Here is a 24,818-nt window from a genome sequence, read left to right as displayed (position 1 = left end):
TAAACAGTTATGGAATTTAAAATTTTCTACTTTGCAGCAGTTTTGCCTACTTTCTGTAAATTATGTATATTACTGACGTTTTTGTCCACTATTAATTACTCTGCAGAAAAATGAAATTTCATTTCAACCCCCCCATGCCCCCCCACCCCCCGGCCCGCCCCCCCAAATTGTTATACAAGATTCATCCCTGTGGGATGCACTTGAATGAAAACTCATTCTGGGCCTTAAATATCAGTCGAAGACAAGATAGCACACAATGTATGAGTACCGTTACCACTAAATAAAATTGTAAAAGTAAAAGTAGCCATCCAAAATTTTACTCAAGTAAAAAAGTATTCGTGGAAAAGAATACTCAAGTAATGAGTAACATTGTGAGCAACTGCTTACAATGTGTGATTTACCCCCTAAAAAACAAAATGTATTTTTTCACAGCACAACTTCATCTATATGACATATTATTATACTCTACTAAGCTATGACACAGATATACTCAAAAGTAAAAAGTATTGTGTTGTAAAACTAAGTAGTACATTTTTCTCAAAAAGTTACTCAAGTAAATGTAACGGAGTAAATGTAATACGTTACTACCAACCCGTACACAGGTACACCAAAAGATCCTTAAAGTTAGTTGCCATGATAAAATATAAAGAAATTTACAAACAAATGAGGAGAAATGAGATCAAGGTCTATTCAGGTGAAAAACGTTATAAAGCAATTCCTACCCTCATTCAAGAAGTCACAAAAATCCCTCAAGATAAAAAAAAAAAAAACTGCAGGCCTGTCTTGCCTCAGTTAAAGTCAGTATTCATTACTTCACTCCGAGAGCGCGACGGGGCAAAAATGGCCTATATGGCAGAGTTCCAACATGAGAAGTGTTTCGCAAAAAGAGCATTAAGGCTCGCCTCAATTTTACCAGCAGACATCTTGATAATCTCAATACATTCAGTGATCTGATGAGACAAAATGTGAGCTTTTTGCAAGATGTCCCCATGTCAAAAAGATGTGGTGGAAAAGAAAAAAAAAAGTGGCTTATTGAAAAATGCGGTAGGGATAATACAAGAGGTTTTAGCCTAAATATAACGAACGTAATCATTCCAATTGGCAAAATATGAGTTTTTTCGCTCATAACCTCAACATAAACACTAATGCATCACTGTGAACTATTATTACAAGAATAATGTGAATAATTTTGTTCTGTTGATTTACAAATCCTGTAATTTACACACAGAAGTCTGTCTCCTTGCATCACTTCTACTACGTCACCATGACATCCTTTGCTTTGTTGCTGCAACGGCCTGTGGGCTAAACAATAGACACACTGCTGGACTAACCATGAGCGAGAACATGCAATTAATCACTGTAATTACTTCCTCCTATAGCTGAGGCAGGGCATTGACTGTCAACATCCAGTATAATGTGTGCAAATTATTACCTTTTTAATGGAAAGACCATGTATATGTTAAACTGGTTTGCTTAACATTTAGTGCCCGTTATTAAAAAACAAAACTTGCATGATTATATATATATACAGTATATACACACACACACACACACTGAAACCAAGAAACCTTGCTGCTGCAGGGCGACTGTGCTGTTCACCCCCTTGAGCCCCAGTAGGACAGCTTTGTGTTTTCAGCTGCTATTATTGCTTCAAGCACTGTAATTGATATGTATGAAAGTGATTTTTGCCGACAACAGCATTTCCCAGATGTTATGAATGAGTTTTTGCTGTGTAGCCATGGCAACTGAACCTTTTCCACCTCCAATATAGGCTACAGTAAATACATCCATCGAACCACAGTGTTTTCCCTGTTCATCTGCAACATGGCATAATTCAATGAGAACTTGTATGTTTAGTAAGTATTTTCAAGAGTTTGACATTATTATTTCTAGTTAATTTTTGGAAGCAGTTTTTTTTTTCATTCCTTGAGATTTATTTGTCAGTTTCATAATTCTTGATGCTCCTCAAACGAGTTCTGAATTCACGTGCAAGTGTATCTTGTTTCTTACCTTGTCCAATATGGCATCAAGGCATCAGCACTAGCCATGTGATGGTAAAAGATTCTGACATTATGATAACCCTAAGCAAAAATATCACAGTATCACGGTATTGCAGTTGCAGCTCCAAAATGTTTTATTTTGAGATTTCTGGGTTACAATTCCCCCCCCCCCATTGAACAGGATTCTTAGTTTTCAAAACAACATATTAGCAAATTGGAATATAAGTATAATGTTAAGTAAATTTTAAAAAATAAATAAATGAAATATTCTCAATAAAATAAAATTGACATGCTAATTAGCCACGTCATCTGCCTCGTTAACAAGCTTACGTTACAGTATGTTTTACCCCTGCTAGACACACTACAGACTGGAGATAACTCTCTATAACTAGTATATTACTAGTATATAGATAACTAGTATATACCCATCAACCCGAGGCCGTTAGCAATCTTACAAATAGTGATGTATGCCCTTACAAATTGAAGACTAATCTTGCGTTTTATATAGCGTGCAATATGAAACAAAATAAAACTCAATTTTTTAAATAATATGAATTTATTGGTAATATTGTCACGTATAACCTGGTGCAATCAAAGAACAACATCTTCAGCTTCATCATGATTACTAAAATTTAACAGTGACTTTTGTTATAATTGTACGTAGCACTTTTGGCAATTCCTAACATGTCTTTTGATGGCTGCACTTGATGGCACTTCAGCTCGCAATTCAGTTAGACTTGAAGGTAGTTCGTTAGTGTGTCCAATTATAAATTAAAAAGGTCAATTGATAATATTAACCCACCGATGCAATCTTTGAGTCAGGGAACTTTTCTTTTGCTAATTCTGAGAAGTGATCAGCAATAGTTGCAGGCAAATTGTATCCGGCAACAAATTGGCAGAATAAAATCCCCACTTTCGTCACTTCTTCACTTTCACAGACTTCATCTTTATGACCAGTGTTGTTAATCTTACTTTTAAAAAGTAATTACCGTATTGGCCCGAATATAAGAAGGCCCTGATTATAGGACGACCCCCTCTTTTTCAACACTCAAGTTTGAAAAAAAGACTTTTTGAACACCAAATTAATTTTTATACAGAAAATAATTACAGTACATCTGAAACAAATGATTATAACAATATATTTGAGAGAAAAAGCATGTATTTTGCCTCATTCAAATCTTAATATCTGAACATTTAAATATGTAAAGTGCAATCACATTCGTAAATGAATGGCTTCTGGTTTTTGAAATGTAAATAAACCAATCTATTGTGATAAAACAACAAAATTGCAATATCTGCATTAACCATCAAAGTGAAGTCTAACTGTAACTGTAGTCTTGAAACACATCTGAATAAGGAAAAACATTGCAATAAAATAATGCAGACTAGTTAAACTTGAGAGTAGCTGAGATCTGTCATGACAGAACATCGCTTGCTTCAATGATATCTGGCGCCATCTAGCGTCGTGCATGGGGAGAGTAGCTGAGATCTGTCATGACAGAGCATCACTTCAATGATATCTAGCGCCTTCTAGCGTCATGAATGGGTATAACATCTAGACTGCGACTATAAGACGACCCCCTCTTTTTCAGTGTTATTTCAATGCAAAAAACATCTTATATTCAGGCCAATATGGTATATAAGCATATTAACTATTCATCTTCTGTACATCTTATCCTCATGAGTGTTGTGGAGTTGCTGGTGCCTATCCCAGCTGATGCTGGGCAGTAGGCAGGGTACACTTTGAAATGGTTGGCACTGGCAGCCAATCATGTATAGGCTTATGAAATTCTTATATCACATAGCACTGTGGTAACATTTTGTTTCATCATGCGTGAGATCGATGAGGAATTCGCTCATTGAGCAATGAATCGGAACAGCAAAATTCTTGTTAAAGCCTTGCCCTAATTTTTGCCACAATCTAGGAAACAATCCACAGCAAAAGGGAATAGTCATGTTTGCAGTGTGGGCTGAAACATACAGTGTATCACAAAAGTGAGTACACCCCTTGCATTTCTGCAGATATTTAAGTATATCTTTTCATGGGACGACACTGACAAAATGACACTTTGACAAAATTAAAAGTAGTCTGTGTGCAGCTCATATAATAGAGTTAATTTATTTCCCCTTCAAAATATAGCCATTAATATCGAAACCCCTGGCAACAAAAGTGAGTACACCCCTTAGTAAATACGTACATCCCTAAATGTCCAAACTGAGTATTGCTTGTCATTTTCCCTCTAAAATGTCATGTGACTCATTACAGGAGTGCTGTCAGCATTGCTGCAGAGATTGAAGAGGTGGGGGGTCGGCCTGTTAGGGCTCAGACCATACGCTGCACTCTACATCAAATTGGTGTGCATGGCTGTGACTCCAGGAGGAAGCTTCTTCTGAAGACGGTACACAAGAAGACCTCTTCAATCTCGGCAGCAATGCTGACAGCACTTCTGTAACGAGTCACATGAGATTTTGGAGGGAAAATGACAAGCAGTACTCAATTAGATAAATTGATTAGAAAAGATATACTTAAATATCTGCAGAAATGTGAGGGGTGTACTCACTTTTGTGATACACTGTAGATTTTTGTGCTTTTAAATGCAACAATTACTGTTATGAATCACTCTGACAAAAATGCATTCACAGCAGCAGCAATATGAAGAGCTCCACTTACTACTTTTACTCGTTTGCACAATCATATCCACTGACTCAGTTCTCGGATCAGAGGAAAATAGCAGTGGAAGACTTATTGCTAGTGCAGTTTAAGATTACGAGTGTGTGCATGTGTGTACATTTGCTCCACTTTTCAAGGCTATGTGGGAGAAAAGGCCCTGCAATTTACCAGGGGCAGCACTGGTTATATCCTGTAAGTTAACAGTTTCTTCCAATATGTAATCAGGCAGAGAAACACGCACACCAAGCTAAAGATGCTCAAGTATTGTATTATATTACTTTATTCATCTTTTTTACAATGTAATTACAATACAAATATGTAGGTTTAAATACAAAAAAATCTGTAAATAAAGATTAAAAATAAACTCCATTGTTTTTTGTTACCATCACTAAAGTAGTTTTACAATCAAGTTCATGAGGTCATTTCGTTTGCTTTGTCGCAATAACCTACATATAATTTAGAGGGCAGGTAAACAAGAGTCCAGTGAAAGAATATATTTTCAGTCAGCAATAAAATAGGATCTTGTTTTGTCTATTCGGATTTGTTGGGTGAGGAACAAATAAGATTCGTCAGAAAACGAAACACCCGCTAACGGTGATGATCTTGTTGTCGTCATGGAATTGTTTTTGGAATGCAGCCCATCAAAAAATATAGCGTTGATGCCTAATTTAAAGTTGTTCTATAAAATAATCAGACTTAGCAAGCAGAAAACATTTTTACTGACACCTGTTGATTTTGAGCACCTGCAGAAGTTCAAAATATTTCTTCAAAAACCCTTTCTAAGGATTGATGACCATACTGGTGTTTTGGTTTTGACATGAAAGGAGTGATGCACATTTGGTAAAATCTTGCTTATCAGACTAAAAATATGGAATATGATGTTGTAAGTTGTAGAAATAAATAATGAAGATTCTCTGCTTTTCAGCTTTTAAGAGTAGAATAATACGATTTCAGGAAGGTGGCAGAGATAATTTGATTTGTGGGCACAGTGACAGAAGTGTCTTCATCCATTTTTCACACTCATCCTGTCTTTATCATGAAATATTGTTTGTTCCATTACCGTTAGCCATCTCATGCAAGGCTCCATTCTCTGCCTTCAGTCATTTGCATATAGTTTATACTTCCTCCTCCATCATTTACCTGTTTTATACATTCCTGTTCTTGTTCCACCTTTCACGTCTTCACCTAGTTAGTGTCGAACCACTGTAACTGACTGATGCAGTGAGCAAAATAGACTCGACCCCGTTTTTGAACATAGTCATGAATATCGGAAGCTTATGAATCCCGAGTTGTCCTTGGGTTTTCGGCAAAAGGTTATGTGAACGTAGCAAGAGAAATGTCCACTTGCGATGAATTGAAGTTCTAATGATTTGTCTGGTAAAAGCAAAAGTACCCACTGTATGGGTGGGAGCATCATGCCACTATATACACATGGGAGGTAACATGATAACAGTTCATCCCTGGGTATTCATTTCCTGTAACATGACAACATTTCCCACAATGCCCAGACTCTCCTTTGAAGTCCAACAAAATAGAAGACCTGGGTAGTCCTGTTTGCTTCCCTCGTCTTTTTTAAGGTTCAACAAAAATAAATATATGGGATAAAAAATATCTTAAGGAAACACTTAAAACACTTTGAATTTAAGTAAATATAATGTGTTAACATTTAAAAGTACAATAAATAAAATAAATTTTGGCTATAAATCACTACTACTGGTCCTTTTAGGTACAGCGGCTATTAAAAAATAAAGTGTTCACACCACTGTTCAAATGCTAGGTTTTTGTAATATGGAAAAGAAAAGGAAAAAAGTGAAATCATTTAAAAATGTTTTTCACATTAATTGTGACTTATAACGTGTACAACGCAATTTTTATTATTTTTAAAAAAATTTATTTTCCTTTTAGAAAATACGTTTTTAATCAAGATATACAGGTTGTAAGTCACATTAATGGTTGTTTTCGAAAGTGTTTGAAAATATGTGTTTAGATCTCGTTTTTTTTTTTTTTTTTTTTTTTTTTGTATACCAGAAAAATCTGACATTGGAACATTGACATTGTACATCCGCTGTACATACAATCATGATCCAGCCATTCACAAAAGCATCGATCTGGTGAACAATAATTCTTCTGTTTCTTCACAATGAATTCCTCACCCCAAAAAATTATAAAAAATACTGCCAAAATCAGTCACAGGGATTGGAATGCATCGGAGTCACCTTTGAAAGAAAGCAACCACTGAGCGTGTCGCTGAGCAACACAGTCAGTGTGTCAAGGGACTTGCAGCTGGTCAACAAGTAAAGCCGGAGTGCAGACATGAAAGCTGAAAAGATGTGGAAATGAGGTGATGTGGCAAGATTGAGATCATTACATGATCTATTTGAGAAATGAAAAGCACTCAATGGCAGCCCAGCAATCTGTAAAACTCTCATTGGAGCCTCAAGAAAGCAAGATCAGTATGATGTAAATACTCCATTTGAGAGCGTTTAGTTGAATGCTACGCTGCCACAGTATTTCAGGACTTGCATACTATTCCCACCAAGCTTTCTGCTTTGTAAGTGTAGGGCTTGCCCTACCACGTTGCTCCTCAGTTTAGAGCTCTATCTCAAAAGTCTTTTGCAGGTTGTTCGAAAATGGGTTTGCTGCCGCTGCTGGACTTTTACTTCCAGGTGCCTGAGCTGCTGGTTTGGTGTTCGTGCTCTCGAGTGCTGCCCACTTGGCCTCAAAACGGTCATCATCTTGGGGAATGCTAGTCACAGGAGCAGTCAGCTGGCTGCCTTCTGGTGGCCAGCAGCTAGTGCTGCCACAATTCCCGCCACTGTTAGAGTTGCCATTCTGAAGGGCTGCTGGGGCACCGCTGTGTGCCGGGAGACCATTTATGGCTGTTGAAAGTGGGGGAGTGGCGGAGAAAGGTGTGGAAAAGCCTCCGGTGGGCATTCCTGAATAAGGGTGGTGAGTGCCTCCTGCTCCGAGGTTACCTACTTTAGGCCCACCGACACCGGAGCCAATGGCACCTCCTCCGGCACCAGATGAGCCAGTTGCCGTGCAGAAGGCATTAGCCACCATTTGTGATGGTGTGATTCCTACAACAGGTACGCTGACACTAGGGTAGGTCATACTGCTAGCCAAGCCTGGCATATAGGTTTGCATTGGAACAAAAGCTGGTTGGACAGGCTGGCTGGCGAACATCCCAACAGGAGCCGAAGTAGCGTCGAAGGCCAAAGGAAAGGGTTGCATGACGCTTGGGAGGGAGCCTCGGGGCCCCGGGATGGAGGGCTGGATCATAGGAGCTCCTGACATACTTGGACCAGACATTGTTGGGATGGACATTGAAGGCAAAGACATAGGGGGACTTGAAATTGGAGGACCGGGTATCAGGGGGACTGATGATATGGACATCGGCGGTAGGGGCATTGGTGCCTGAGCTGGGAGAACAGAGGGGCCGGCAATCAGGGGTTTGGCCATAGTACCGAGCGACATTGAAATACTTGACACCGGGGCCAGGCTCGACATCTGCTGACTTGACACAGTTGGTGGCCCTGGAATAGTAGGGATGGTGGGACCTGGTGGGGGTGTCTGCTGAGACCTAACTGCCTTAGAAACCTCTTCTAGCCATCTTTCTGCCTCCGAGGGAGTACGTTTGTGTCCAGTCTGCATTACTACAGACACTGGAGGGGGAGAGTGGAGAGGAGGATCAGGTTGAACCCAAGAAGATGTAGCTAAAGAGAAAAGATGAGGATTTAGGGCACTCAAACAAACAATCCAGAACTCTATAATATTGTATACTGCTTGTTACCCTGCGTTGGTGCTGGAGGAGGAGGCAGGGCTGGTGGCACAACACAAGTTGGCAAGCCAATTGCAGATGAACAAGGATTGGAGAAAGGGTCCTCAGACGGCTTCGTAAAGGATGTGTTGATCTGGCTGCACAGGGCATTGATATCTCCCTCACCAGACAAACTCATTTCCACTTCTAGTACTAGCAAGAAAGTGTCACACACAGGGGAAGGTGTAGGATGAAAATAAGGAAGAGTGTGGAAAAGGTAAAATAGGACATGAGAATTGGAATCTACTAAGATTTAGAAAAAACATTAACTAATTTGATATAACGTATGGAACTACTGTTGTATTGTACAACTGTTCGCATATGTTATCTTACATTGAAAGGCTTTTCCCACCCAGAATAATTAGTAAAAGGAAGCAAAATTCCAATTATTCTCCACAGTGTGGTTTTGTAGTTAAATTCAGGGTGTTTTCTATTGCAATAAGCATTTGCTATAAAGAATCTTGATACTGAAGCAGATTTTTAAACTGATTTTAAGTGCAAAAACCTTTCAACTCACCAGGGTTCTTGGCCTCAAAGTCGGTCTTGCGTTGCAATGTGGATGGCAGGTCATTGAGCCGAAGTGACAGCTGTCTCTTGAAGGGAGAGTTCTTCTGACTGAGAGCAGGAAATCCACGGAATGAGCCTTGACGCACCAGTTGCTCGATGGGTGCGTGGCGGCGGGGGATGGCGTGAGGCCCACCGGGTTCTGCTGTGCCCTCGGGTGGGGAGGCCGTACCCGGGGGCAGAGCTACATGAACAGACGGCTGGTCTGCTGGAAGGAGAGTGGAATCACAGTCATTATACATGTGCATGGAATGAACACAACTGTAGACAGACATTAGTAGGTCTCATTTAGATTTCATTAACTCATTCAATATTATTGACAGAGATTGACATCCAAAAGGGAGGAAAGGAACGACTAGGGTATGACTTGGCAGTGAATCAGTTGAGTAAATCGAAAGGGGCAACAATTCTCAGCGAGAGGAATTAAATGTGCTGCATTCAACCAGAAGATCACCTTTGTTCTTATCCTGCAGTTTGTCTTCTCGGTCACTGCCGCTTCCGTGATGACCGCAAGCAGAGTTAGCGCGAAAAGAGCCCTCGCGTACAAATGACGTGCGGCTGGCATCGAAAGATGCCGTCACGCCGCACTCCTTCTCTCTGCGCTGTTTTCTCTCCAAGCATGCGGCGAAGGCACAGCCGACTGCATGGCTCAGTCTCTCTCCCTAATGCAGCATAAATAAACTAACATTAAAAACGATAACAATCAATGTTGACTGGTCCTTAAATATCATCAGTCACGATTCATGAACTACAGTGGTAGGATTAAGTATCTGAACCTTTTGAATTTCTCACATTTCCGCATAAAATCACCATCAAATGTCATCCGATCTCTGTCAAAATCACACAGATGAAAAACTGTCTGCTTTAACTAAAACCACCCAAACATTTATAGGTTTTCATATTTTGATGAGGATAGTATGCAAACAATGACAGGAGGGGGAAAATAAGTAAGTGAACCATCTGCCTAAGGAGACTTAAAGAGTAATTAAAACCAATTTTTACTAAATAATTTAAATCTGGTGTGTGCCTAACCACTGATGAGTTGTTTAAAGCTGCCCTGCCCACTGTAAAACACACACCTGGTAATAAATGTCTGGATGAGAAGCATTGTCTGATGTGCATCATGGCTTGGTCAAAAGAGCTTTCTGAAGACCTGCAATCAAGAATTGCTGATTTGTCTACAGCTGGGAAAGGATACAAAACCATCTTTAAAAGTCTTGATGTTCATTAGTCGACAGTCAGAGAAGTTGTCTACAAATGGAGAGAGTTTGGCATTGTTGCTTCTCTCCCAAGGCGTGGCTGTCCACCAAAGATGACGCCAAAGGTTCAGCGCAAAATACTCAGAGAGGTAAAAAATAACCCTAAAGTGTCTGCTAAAGACTTACAGGAATCACTGACACAGTCCAATATCTCTTTACACCCATCAACTATATGTAAAACTATGGCCAAGAATGATATTCATAGGAGGACTCCACGGAAGAAGCCACTGCTATCTAAAAAACACATTCTTGCTTGTTTAATGTTCACAAAAAGGCACTTGGACACTCCACAGAAGTTTTGGAAAAATATTTTATGGACTGATGAAACCAAAGTTGAATTGTTTGGGAGTAACACAAAACGTCATGTGTGGAGGAAAAATGGAACAGCTCACCAACATCAACACCTTATCCCCACCTTGAAGCATGGTGGAGGTACTAGAGCTGGGAATCTTTGAGCACCTGACGATTCGATTACGATTCAGAGGCCTCCACCACACATTTAATGTTTTAATGTTTTGTACATTAGTTCCAAAATTGTTCAAAAATCCTCTCAGGCTAAACCAAACTATTTTAGTATCAAGTTAACAGTGAAAAACGGTAAATAAAAGTCCCCACTCTGTATCAAAAGCTTTAAACTACATTCAATTAATTTAATGCTGTGAATCAACCGTTAAAGTTGTTAAAATTGTTCCCGTTATTCCATAATTTCCCATCTGTCTACTTTCAACATGTCAAAGTTTTAAAACTACTTCATCATTTAAAGACAGATTCGTCAAGATTTTGCCGATTTAGGGAATTTTTAGATAAAAAGTAATTAGGTTCGCTACAACGAAGCCTTCTAGAGAAGTCTACTTATTCAAGATGGCGGCAAGTCTGTCATTTCGCATCTAGTTCTTTGTATATGTTCCAAGGCTGTCGTTGGCTGTCATTTCACATCTAGTTCTACAATATGTGATACCTACCATAGCCATATGTTGCCGTATGTTTGTAGCAACTAGCAACCTGTCGCTGTTTGTAGCGGCTGTCGACCGCAGCCAGGTATGTTTTTTTTTTTAATCTACCGGCATGAGTTGAACAAGATATTTACTTGCGTCCCGAAGACCGCGGCGTCCCAAAGACCGCGCTGACTGTGTTTTATTTTCGCTTTACCTGGTATAATTCAATAATTGGAATTTGGATGTTTATGAATTGTTCTCGAATCTTCCACGGCTGAATCGCGAATAATCTATGAATCGGAAATTTCGCACGCCTCTAGGAGGGATCATCATGATTTGGGGCTGTTTTGCTACCCCAGGGCCAGGACAACTTGCAATCATTAATGGAAGATTGAATTCAAAAGCTTATCAAGATATCTTGCAGGAAAACCTGAGGCCGTCTGTCAGATGGTTGAAGCTAAAAAGAGGATGGATGCTGCAACATGACAATGATCTAAAACACAGAAGTAATTCAACTTCAGAATTGGTTCAGATTAACAAAATACATGTTCTGCAGTGGCCATGTCAAAGTCCAGACTTGAACCCCATTGGGAATCTGTGGCATGACCTAAAGACAGTGATTCATACCAGACATCCCAGGAATCTGATAGAACTACAGCAGTTTTGTGGAGAAGAATGGGCAAAGATTAGTCCTGATCGGTGTGCCAGACTGATCTGCAGCTAAAGGAAGCTTCTGGTTGAAGTTATTACTGCAAAAGGATGGGGGGAGGGGCACAAAATATTAAGTGTGACGGTTCACTTATTTTTACCCTTTCTGTCATTGTTTGCATACTATCCTCATTAAATTATGAAAACCTATATATGTTTTAGTTCAAGCAGACACTGTTTTTTTTCCCATTTGTGTGATTTTTACAAAGATCAGATCACATTTGATGGTGATTTTATGTAGAAATGTGAGAAATTCCAAAAGGTTCAGATACTTTTTCATACGACTGTATATTTTGCTTTGTTGTAAAGCACTTTGAGGACCACTCAGGGTTTTGTAAAAGGCTATATAAATAAATTGGATTGATTGATTGATTGATTGATTGATTGATTGATTGATTGATTGATTGATTGATTGATTGATTGATTGATTGATTGATTGATAATGAGGAGAAACAATGTCAAACCTTTTAAAACAGTGGTCTTTGTGGAGTTTAATTGAGAGTGTATATGAAGTGTTTACTTGAAGGCCGTTTCCATTCGGCACGACTCCCTTAGTAGTTAATACAAGGTTAAGAGTAGCACTCAACCCACTGATGTGTGAGTATTCATTACCAGTGGAATGTGTATTTGGCTCACATAGCAGTTTCCATACTATTTGTCCTCATTAATATCATGGGTTTGTTGGAGCCTATGCTGTTAAAGGTAAACTGTTGGTCAGAAGCCAATAACAGAAAAGAAAAAAAAAAAAAAAAAGTTTTTACAAACCACATCCACATAGTTTGATAGTTCAAATAAAACCATGCATTCAGCTTCATTTGCTACATTAGGATACGACAGTGCTGAAAGTGATCACATTTTTACAATCATGCTTTGTCGTGCGTTGTGTCTTTGCTGAATTTGTTGGCAAGAAACACACTGTCCCGCTGCTATAACTATTTACAGAGCTCATGCAGCTACTAGCGTCCTGCCGACACAGTCACATTAACCAAATTAAGACGTAGTGTGCCAAATTGGTGTTAACGTGGATTTCAGGAATGTACTATAATTACAGCTACGTAATGGCATCCGCTGTTATTAATTTTTTTCAGCTATAATCATTATTCAAGTTAGTGATTTGACACATACTGTAGTGTTTATCAGATTAGAGGGCACATTTGCAATCACTAACAACAGAACAAATATTATTTAAAGGGTACAAGGATAGAAAGACATTTGGTTCTTAAAAGATAAATGTTAGTAAGAGTTATAATAATTTGATATTAAAACCCCTCCTTATGTTTTTGTTTTAATACAATTTGTAAAATTATTTAAACTAGTAGGTCACCATTGTTGTTGACGTCGCAGGGCGGTGACGTCACATGGGTACGTTGCCGGACTTCCACACTGTCACTCTTTAACTACATTAACATCTCATTGGTTCTGCCCTTCCAATTTGAACCCGAGTGGAACATAAATGAGAAGGACAGCAAAAGCAAAATGAACAGGAAAAACGGGATGACATGAGTTGCGTTCATGTGTCAGGTTCGCTAGTGACAGCACTCCCCCGCTCAAGTGACGAGAGAAGGAGAGCGTTTGATGTCAAAAACTGTTTAAAGATCTTCACGGTAAACTATTGTGTGATCCAATTTATTCCAATATTACTATGAAGATAGTTAGCATCCAGAGCTGTTGTGTGCTTTACATATAATTAGGGTATACAGTGAAACACAGCAATTTGATTATTTTTGCTGATAACCCAAGGCCGTGCATCACAACACACGAAAACGTTTGCCTCTACCAAGACGTCTAAAGGCGTCTAATGAAGTTTTACCTATTTTTGTGACGTAAAAGCAGATGTCCACATTGTTGATCATCTTGCCGGTTGCTTCCCGGTGAAAAAGCGACAGGGAAAACGAATAAATGTATTAAATTTAGTTTGATTGCTGGCTATTCGTCTCATTTTCTGGCCAACAGATTATAATAACGTTAATAATAAAAATAGAATAATTTTGAAGATTGAGATCCAATGGGCAGAGAAAGGCGAGTGGACACAGGCGTTCAGATTCGTAACTCGGACCGCGCCGCTTATTGGCATAAGCTTCGGCAACTCCTTCACAACAAATATAATGTAGTGAAAATAAAAAATAAAATTCATATCTCTCAAAAAAATAATGTTCACAAAAAGAAAACTGATTCAATCTGTATTAATGAGGCCCTATTCTCACACAGTTAACTACAATGCAAAGAGTCACAATCAAAATAGATATGCAAAATACACATAAAACTTACTCAGACTTTGGTCAAATTCTATTTAAACATTTTAGCAACTCGTTTAGCTCAACAAATACGCTGGATGGCAATATTTAGTCACAATATGCAAATGATGATGCTGGGAGCCATTATCAGGAGCCTTGTTTGTTGTGAAGACAACACTCAAATGAACGTAAGGCCCAACTGACCTGCGCTAAACAGGAAACTACGGCGTCAGTCAAGGGACAAAAGGCACTCATTGTCTTGATCTCTTATTAATTTAAAACTCACCATTGGCACCTTGTGGTGTATTTAAATCACTACTTTACATAGTTAAAGAGTGACACTGTTACGTCACCGCCCTGCGCCGTCAACAACAATGGCGAGCTACTAGTTTATTTTTTGATTTAAAATTTTGCAAATTTTATTAAAACGAAAACATTAAGAGGGGTTTCAATATCAAATTATTATAACTTGTACTAACATTTATCTTTTAAGAACTACATATCTTTCTCTCTGTGGTACACTTTAACAGATTTTTCTTTAAGCTTGTATGTTTTTTTTCTCTTGTAAAAATGTATTGGATGTACTCTTGTATTTAGAAAAAAACAAATATATATAACAGATGCTTTCAAATACAGCTTTCAAAAAATAGCTTTCAAAGTGTACAAATACAGTGAGGCAAATGGGGCAACATGGTACCTATGTTAAATATTACAGGCCTCTCTAATATTTTCAAGTGGGAGAACTTGCACAATTTTATTTGCCCCAATGTAATTGCAACATAATAGTCATACATGGAGTGACATAAGGTTGCAGGTGCCTCACCGAGTCTTTGAGTGCCATGAAACAGTGGCACATCCAACGTCTAGTGGTGCCGTCTCTGCAGATATAGGAGAACGCCTTATCATAATTTCGATCAGGAGCACAGAAGGAGACTTTCTCTATGGTCTGGTCCACAATGAGGTCCTGGAAGAATTTAAAGTAAATTTTGACATATCACACTTGGTTTCAACTTTCTTGCTTCATCTTAATTTAACACTTCCAGAAAAAAACAGTAATGCAATTAGGGCTCAATATTCTATGCAGCATATAGCACATATTTCTTTCCATGGACAATTAATTCCTGTCAGATTGATCAAACTGGTTCCACAGTCATTGCCATTGGAGTGCGGAGTAAACTGATCCATTTCAGAGGTTGCCTGAAAAAAAATTCTTCATCCCACCCATAAAAGTCAGTAACAACAGTCTATTAACACTGGGCACTCTTTAAATCTGTGGGATGTTTGCTTCACTTGCTTTTCCGTCCATTAAAGGTTTATTCAGCCTGCCTCAGTGTCTACAGAGGAGACTTGGAGGGGGGTATCACTTTCTTCGTGTATATTTAGGGGCCCCGAACTCACCTCTTTGACACTCCAAAAACAAAAAGAAAATCACAACACGAGAGCAGGGAGGCAGATAAAAGGAACAAAGGAACACAGAGGGACTCACACACGCATCCACTGGCATCCTTTTTGGCCTCAGAAAACAAAGAAAGGGGTGGAATAGAAGAGAGTGAGGGCGGATGAGGACGGGAGAAGAAAAAATTAAAGAGAAGGAAGAATAGCGGGCCATTCACTGAGTGAATGCGGGGAGCTGCTGGTACCAAGGTGAAAGTCAGTGCAGAGCAGAGTGTCTTCTTTTCAAACAACTGGTTGTGGTTGCGTGACGTCTTATTACACTACATACACTAGATAATAATAAGCACCAGAGGTGGGTAATAAGGTGTTACATGTACTCAGTTACATTTACTTGAGTATCTTTTTGAGAAAAATGTAGTTCTAAGAGTAGTTTAACTCAGCTATACTTTTATACTTCTACTTGAGTAGATCTGTGAAGAAAAAACGCTACTCTTACTCCGCTACTTTGGGCTTGACAAGAGTCATTACATTTTTCCTCTTTATTCTACATATTAGATTTTTGGGGCGTAACACTTTACATTAAGGGTCCCTTAATTAACATTAGTTAATGCATTTTTAGAATATAACTAATGTTTAAGTAACATTACAATAATTCATTTAAACCCTTATCTAGCATGTATTAATATATGAATTAACATGAGTTAATGCATTAAGTTAATGAATTAGTTAATGCATTTTAAGACAATAACTAAGGTTTAAGTAACATTACAATAATTCATATAATCCCTTATTTAACATTTAGTAATATATTAATTAACATTAGTTAATGCATAACCAGAGCGTAATAAATAGTTTGGTAAAATTTGAAAAAATATATAGGCCTATTTAGGGTTAGGGTTTAGGCTTAGGGTTTGTTAACTTAAGCATTTATAATTTCTTAGTTAACCATTCAGTAATGGTTAATAAAGGTTAGGGAGGGATAGGGAACTTAAGCATTTATAATTTCTTAGTTAAGGGAAACATGTGCTACACTTTACAATAAGGGTCCAAAAAACATTCACTTAGAACACAAATGTGATACATTGGCAATAAAGGGTTAACTAATGTTAATTAAGGGACCCTTATTGTAAAGTGTTACCGTTATTTTTGTTTTTTGCTAGTGATCCCACCAGTAGAGGCATGCCTGGTGTATTGCAAAGGTAGCTCTACCGATTTCACCAATGAGATGTCGTAACAATAATCACATGGCTCCATTATACCAATCACACGCCAGCCTGTTCAATCATGTGGTGTCTTTAAAGTACTAAAAAATTAAGTATTTTACATGGAGCGCTGCCCTCAACATGACTCCAAAGTGTTGATTTTAACCCCTCCCAGAATTTATTTGGCACCGATTGACCATGCAAAACCAGAAATATGATCCTTTTAATTTCAAAATAGTAATTAGGAAGCAACTCTTCACTATTCAAACCAGGAATTATTGTCTCCACCAGAGGGCATGCTCATCGGACGAATAATGCTTAATTTATGTAATCATTTTTCCCTCGTCAGAATTGAATGATTTCTTTTTTTTTGGGGGGGGGGGGGGGGGGTCTATGGCTTAATGCATACGCTGAAGTTAAAAGGGGACGGGGGCATAGCTCCCCCTGGTGCAGAAAATGTCATTGCATGTAATTGATTTTCCTTTGTATGAATTTAAAATTAAGATTTGCAGGTAAAATGTTGTCTATAAAAGTTGTAAAGCAATAAAACAAACAACAAGAATGAATGAAATCAACAAAAAATCATTTTTTATAATGGGTCAAAAAAATTACTTTTTGAACACATCATGTGACTAGCACCTTAGAGACATTTTCTTTGCTTAGCCAAAACTATCTGAGGATAGATTCTGGCTAGAATATTCAGTCAAAAAGGATGCGGCGTCTACTTCTCCACTAGGTAAGACAGAAAAACGCGCGCGCTCACACATGCACACAGACAATAAGCTCCTATCAGAGCATATATCTTGGAAGTTAATTTTATTGCTGACACTGTGTTTCGGGGTCATCAACATGTTTTGCCCCCCCCCCAGCCACAAAAGTCAAACTCCGCCTACGGCTTAATGTGGTTATTTAATGGATTATCGTACAGTATCATTATGACAACAGTCCATATAGATAACTTTGTGCTCAGAAAAAAATACCATTGTAAAATAAAAAATCCAACAAAAATATAGGCAGTTACTCACAATGTTACTCATTACTTGAGTATTCTTTTCACCAAATACTTTATTACTTGTACTAGAGTGCATTTTTTTGTATGACTACTTTTGCTTGAGTAATAATATTTTGAAGTAACGCTGCTCTTACTTGAGTAAAATGTTTGGCTACTCTACCCACCTCTGATAGGCACACACCTAAGTCAAGTGCAGGAAAATATCAATAAAGTAAGTCCATGTTCTGTCCTCGATCATAGCCAGTTGTCTGTGTGTGCATGTCTCCAGGATGAATACAGCATGGTGAAATGTGACTGTGTGTCTCATCTAGCTACAGAAAAGGTTTTGCTTTCTGTGCATCATGAAGGTCATGCGTCATGGGCAGCGCATTCACCACTTGGTCACTGATTCAGACTGACATAGAAAGGAAAGGTCACGAAGAGACACATAGAGACCAAAGCGGGATATCATAATGGAATGTCAGATGTTCTCGAATATTTTACAGCAACTACCACCAAAAACGATATTTGGCTTTCCCAGGGCCAACATTTAAATATCTTAGCGAAGTAGGCCAAAATGTTACCCATAAAAGGTCAGAAGCATTAGTTATTTTAATGAACTACAATTGCATCTAATGATGGCAATAGATTTCTAATCCATTTTGACATCATGGCATCTAGGAGTGGGAACCTCTTGGTACCTCACGATGCGATACGATTTGCGATACAAAGCTCACGATAACAATGATCTGGCGATACAATGATTATCGATACATTGGTCAGGAAATCATTCTTGGATATTCTACAAACAACTAGTAAACAGAAAAACAAGCTTCTGCTATGAATTGGAATGAGTTTATCACTTATAGACGTCCAATTCATTTGAACTGGGTGGGGTGGCAGCGAATGAACGAAAGTTCATTCGCTGCCATCCCTCCCACTTCAAACGGATTGAACATCTATGGCCGTCAGTAGCAGCCAATGCCAGGCAATAAGGTAATTTTGGGTCATTTAAGGTCATTTATCTGTTGATGTTCAGTTAGTTACTTCCTGTTGATTTTGGGGAATTATATAAGTCACTTCCTGTGTATTTTGAGTTACAGAACTGGCAGTGACCTGGGAATCACCCAAATGAATAGGCAGTGACTCAAACTCAACAGGAAACTACCTGAAAATGCCCTAAAATGAACCGCAAGTGACCTGTTAATGCCCTGAAAATCGGATAGATTGACTGCGAATGCTGTGGTTTTGAATGAACGACCGTTCCCAGTCTAAATGGATTGGGCGTCATGTACCGTAAATGTAGCCTTAGAGTTAACTGAGACCCTATTATGGTGGAAGATTTGGGCAGCAACTTGTTGTTTCAGGCATGAAAATGGGTCAGGGGTTAAAAAGGTGACGAGGGTGTGGAGGAAATATGTTCCGGTACACTGTACAACCCAACAAAATATTGAGCTCTGTCGACCCACACTGTGTTTCAGCAGGGCCGTGCTGAGACCGGTGGAGGGGCGGGTGCTCGTAGATCAAAAGGGGCACATGAACAAGTACTTAATACACCTTAAAACAATATTACTTCAATTTTAACCAGCTTTAGATAATAATTGGCTGCAACTGTGACATACTTTAATTGGGAGGGGGCAACAGTGAATAGAAATCAACACTGTCATCAACACTTTCTGGCTGTGACTCAGTCAGTCTGCCTCTTTTCTTCCTTCAACCTCTGCATCAAAACTTCCTTCCTCAACTTGTTCATCTGAGAACAAACCACATCAGATGGTCACTGAGCCACCAACAGCACAGTTTTCTCAAAACTATTATTTCATTATTATCAATGCTTAACAACTCTAGCACCTAATAATTGATAAAGCAATGGCATAAAATCTTATAGAAAAATAACATTGTAATTGTGTTTATAATTGTATTTTATACCCGACTATCCTTACTATCCTTGCAAACGTATTCTTACCAAGTGTGCTATTCACCCAGCTGATGAGGTATCCACTGCCTTTAGCAGCTTCATCCAACTCTTTTTTTATTTTTAATCCCTCAATCGCCTTTCCTTACAAGGCATATCTATATAATGAAATATATCTCTTAAATAAATATATAAATAAATAATCAGACACCCCGGTGGCTTTTATTTTTAAAGCTTTCTTGATTTCTTTCTCTCTCAATAACTATGGAGGTGGATTTGTGTCTTTATTATTCAATCAAAAAAACAGTTGCTTCTATCAAAATATATCATTTTAATCCCCCCAAAAAGTTTTTTCAATTAAAAAAAAAATTTTTTTTTGATTGCAAAAATAAATTTGAGACAAAAAAGCATTTGAAAACAATTTTTCTTGATTGAAACAACTTTTTCCATTGAAGTAATGTTGTTTTGCATTTGGGCCACATTTTGGCTATAGGACATTTGTGTCTTTATTATTATTCAATCAAAAAATAAGTTGCTTCAAAAAAGAAGAAAAAAAAAAATTCAATCATAGAAAAAGTTTGCACATGTGTCAATCATCGTTTAACAAAGTGAGCAGCCTCAGAGGGTTTGAGTAGACTCACCATGAAGCATTTAATAAAGCCAAGCATTTTCTTACTACTTTATTCTTGTTTAAAAATAATTCGGTGGGGCAGTAACATGTTTAAAACTTATCATAATTCTTACATTTTGAAGTGCTTAAAAACCATTTATAAATGATACTTTGGGGGGAAAAAAAGTGAATAAACATGTCTTATATATTTTTTCCCCAATGTAAAATCTGAATAAATACATTGAACACGCACAAAAAAATTGAGGGGGGGCGCTACTTCGCGGTTTTCACTTATTGCGACGGGTTCTTGTCCCCATTAACTGCGAAAAACGAGGGATCACGGTATTTCTGAAAAGCTTTAAGAAGCAAAAATCATTCCCACCACTCATCGGGCCGGTGTTGTGCCGACACCGGCCGTCAGCTTAAGTCCCAGCCGAAAATAACGCGTCTCAGGCGGACGACGGGAGCGATGCGAGGCGCCCCCCTCCATCCGAGAGCATGCCGCTTAATTTGACTCAACAGTGCGTTTCTTCGTTTATATTACCGCTAAATACACAAGCTTGACGCCAATTTAACGGGAGCTATTTTTTCACGGGAGATTTGGCTTGCTCTGGCAGTGTTCAACGCAAGCTGCAATGAATGGCAGTAACTTTATTATATCGCACAATATGAAAACGATAAACCATTACTCACCAAATTCAATCCGCTGGCAAATACAGGCAAGTGTGTATGCTGCGCTCTGGTCTGCCCCGGTGTGGATAAGGCCTGCTTTTTGTTTACGCAGCTTTGCAATGCAACCAATGGCTCTCCAAGCACTCCATGTACACGTAAAAAGTGCGCGCGATTGGAATAATAGAATGCAGTTTGGGCCGATGATTGGTTCTCGTCAGCGAAGCATCTAGAAGGATTTGCTGACTGTCACTGTCACTTTTTTAAAGGACCGATTTCTGAATTGCTCAGTTTACGTACTATGCTAATCACATGATGATAATAATAATAATAATTAAATAAAAGCTCTCGACCCTCCCCCCTCCCAAAAAGAATTTCTCGTCGGATCTACGCAATTCACGTAGGTCACCCTTTTTGACTTCAAAACGGGGAATTTCCCGAAAGGTGAGAGATTTTCATGCCTGTGTTTCCTTCTTATTTAATTTTTTTTTAGAAATTGACACCTTTGTAAAACGATATCTCGATTCTTGGCAGGTGCATATCGATAACCTTTTGGGATACAAAGTATCATCATTACATTACACCATTTCGATATTTTGTCACACCCCTAATGACGTCCACCTAGTAACACACCATACACAGCAGAAGGCTTTAAGAGCCACATGTGGCTCTGGGGCCATAGTTCGCAGGTCCCTGATTGGACGTCTATCATTGTAGCACTGAAAGAATTAACACTGTACTCTGATTTTGGTGGAAATGTGTACTTAAAGGATTTAGTTTAATGGTTCTACACTTAGGTTGCTCCTTATTATGTGGAAAAGAAACGTTTTTTAGTTTAACTGAAATGTGCCTTCTTCATAAATGCACTGTCGTAAAAAAATAAAAGTAGAAAAAAAAATGTTTGCACAGTTATTTTAGTCAATGTTTTGCGTACCACATTTTCAGAACAACCGGACTATATCACACAAGAATAGGTGAACCAGAGACAGGTTCAGTGTGCCAATGGGAGATTATTTGTTTTCTTTTTATAATTCTAGATTGGTGCATCAGAAGAATAATTAGAATAGCATTCTATCTTGCCATTGCACACTCAAGGTCATATTTGGTTCAGAGCAGAAGGAGCACAAACATAGGTGGTGTTATTGAAGCGGCACCAGTGGGGGTTGTTGGTGATGCGTATTATGTGTGTGGTCTTCCACCAATATGAAAAGAAGACGCGTAAAGGGCTTCTCCATTGAATGCACTCTCTCTTTTATTCTCCGCAGCGCTTTAGTCTGATCTACTTTCAAAAGAGTCCCCGGTGAGCTGCACTCACACAGGGACGCCTCCCAGTCGCCAGACATTCCTCAAGTGCAAGTTTATGTCTGAGCTCCTCCTCCTAGCAGCTTGCCAAAGGTGCAAGATTGCCAAAGGTGCAAGCTGCTAGGACTCGGATGGTGCACCAAGTGATCGGGAAGTCTCATTTTAATTAACAACATGCTTTTCACTTCAGTGGGCAGGTCCAAGGAAAATATATGTTGAAAGAGACAATAGTTTTAGACAATAGAATCTTGATGAAAAAATTGAAAATAAACACAATTTTAATTTTTCTGAAGAGTAAATAGTGAAGAAATACGTAAATAAAATCCAGTATTTTAAAAAAGTGGCTGCGCTCTTAGTGCGGGCAGACATTTTATCAATGCTGGTACTATTTTATCAAATTTGAGTATCCTATATTGTCCACCCTTTCACTGGACACTATTATACAGTACATTATCACATGCATATGTGCTCAAGTCTATTAGTCCGTATGAGCATGGGTGTAACTGATGTCACAAAATGGCTGCACTAGTAAACGGTGCCATTTTTGTGTTTATACTGTACATTATTTTCTCCATCATCAGAGGTCAAAGAAATTTTCATTTGCCTGCTTTAATACTTTGAGCAACAGTCTTCAACATTATGAAACACAGACATCAAGACTGGGGCAAGTACATTTTCACGACACTGTAAATGTGGGTGAAGCATCTAGGAGTTAAAATTTAAAATCATGCTTACCTTCGTTTTATCATCCACCACCCTGAGTCCGTCAGCTGAGACCCACAATACTGCCTTGACTGTCTTTTTTCCACTCTGGAATGAATGAATGACAGAATGAATCATGCACGGGTGACTGTAACAGCTACATGTTTCACTTCACCTCAAGAATGAATTGATTCTGTGGTGTTGAAGTCAGATGCTATTATTGCATTTCGAGTACCTGTCATATTAAGGATATAAAGTTCCATCATTCGGTATGGTTTGGGTTCAAAGAACGGAGAGTAGGTTCGCGAAAATTTTAAATTTTACGCCTGCAGTTAATTTAATTTAAAATTTTCAATGAAGTAACCCATACCTAATCACCATGGGTATGGTAGTGGGGAGCAAATTTTACCTCACTACACAGGGCCCAAACAGGGAGCGAGGCATGTGAAAAGTGGATTTAAAAAAAAAAAAAAAAAAAAATTCCATTTCGATTAAACTGGGACCTCCAGTGAAATAGTATCTTTACAATATATTGATCACATAAACTGCAAGAACGAACTTTAAATCACAGCCCTCCATCACTAAGGGCATTTTGCCCACCCCAAGAGGCGCAAAATGATTAATGATTTTTTTTTCCCTAAAAGTTTTTATTACGTTGATATGGGACAAGGGTCTCGAACAGGGGCCAATTACGGCCCACGGACAAAATTTTGCAGCTTATACTTGATATGTAATTGCAGTTTTATGTGTTGCCCGCACGTTTTTGGCGATGGGCAATTTAAAAAAAAATTTAATTAATGATAGGAACCATTATTGGGGGAGGGCAGTTAATATTTTAGATAGTAAGGAATAAACATTTGGAAAAAAAAGATGCACACAAAACAGAGTAATAAAAATACAAATAATTCTAAATATTTGTTTTTTAATTTAAACTTAAAAAATATAAACTAATTGTAATGAACCGAGAAAAAAACTAGAAAAATAAGTAATTAAATTCAAATACGCCCCAGTACAAATGGATTGGACGTCCATTGCCGTCAATAGGTGTTTTCCATTAACACATGCAGTGGTATGAAAAAGTATCTGAACCTTTTGGAATTTCTCACATTTCTGCATAAAATCACCATCAAATGTGGTCTGATCTTTGTCATAATCACACAGATGAAAAAACTGTCTACTTTAACTAAAACTGCACAAACATTTATAGGTTTTCATATTTTAATGAGGATAGTATGCAAACAATGACAGAAGGGGAAAAAAAGGTAAGTGGACCACCTGTAGCAGCAGCTCAGTCTGGCACATTGACCAGGACTAATCTTGGCCCATTCTACTCTACAAAAGTGCTGTAGTTCAGTCAGATTCCTGGGATGTCTGGCATGAATCTCTGTCTTTAGGTCATGCCACAGCGTCTCAATGGGAGCTGTTCCATTTTTCCCTCACACATGACATTGTATGTTACTCCCAAACAATTCAACTTTGGTTCTATCAGTCCACAAAATATTTTGCCAAAACTTCTGTGGAGTGTCCAAGTGCCTTTTTGCGAACAATAAACGAGCAACAATTATTTTTTTTTTAGACAGCAGAGGCTTCCTCCGTGGAGTCCTCACATGAACACCATTCTTGGCCATAGTTTTACTTATCATCGATGTGTGCAAAGAGATATTGTACTGTGACAGTGATTTCTGCAAGTCTTTAGCAGACACTCCAGTGTTCTTTTTAACCTCTCTGAGTATTCTGCACTGAACTCTTGGTTTCATCTTTGGTGGGCAGCCACTCCTTGGGAGAGAAGCAACAGTGCCAAACTCTCTCCATTTGTAGACAACTTCTCTGTCTATTGATGA

General features: G+C 38.5%; 1 protein-coding gene across 7 annotated transcripts in view; it reads right to left on the bottom strand.

Moving 5' to 3' along the window:
- Nucleotides 1-4,557: 4,557 nt before the first annotated feature.
- Nucleotides 4,558-24,818, bottom strand: part of numbl (NUMB like endocytic adaptor protein) — a 124,048-nt gene continuing 103,787 nt past the window's right edge. For 4 of the 7 annotated variants that reach the window (XM_057838355.1, XM_057838354.1, XM_057838356.1 and 1 more), the window contains 6 exons: nt 23,011-23,085; nt 15,015-15,155; nt 9,510-9,717; nt 9,009-9,263; nt 8,465-8,644; nt 4,559-8,387 (listed from right to left, as the gene is read on the bottom strand). In XM_057838355.1, the coding sequence (XP_057694338.1) occupies nt 7,261-8,387; nt 8,465-8,644; nt 9,009-9,263; nt 9,510-9,717; nt 15,015-15,155; nt 23,011-23,085 (1,986 nt within the window). In that variant the 3' untranslated portion in view covers nt 4,559-7,260. Of the gene's footprint in view, nt 8,388-8,464; nt 8,645-9,008; nt 9,264-9,509; nt 9,718-15,014; nt 15,156-23,010; nt 23,086-24,818 lie in introns of all 7 variants that reach the window. The other 3 variants (XM_057838350.1, XM_057838351.1, XM_057838353.1) reach the window with 1 other exon arrangement.

The sequence above is a fragment of the Corythoichthys intestinalis genome, chromosome 6 (assembly GCF_030265065.1).
Source record: "Corythoichthys intestinalis isolate RoL2023-P3 chromosome 6, ASM3026506v1, whole genome shotgun sequence".
Classification (NCBI taxonomy): Eukaryota; Metazoa; Chordata; class Actinopteri; order Syngnathiformes; family Syngnathidae; genus Corythoichthys; species Corythoichthys intestinalis.
Note: the sequence above shows the minus strand (reverse complement) of the source record. Positions and strands in the feature narration are given on the sequence as shown.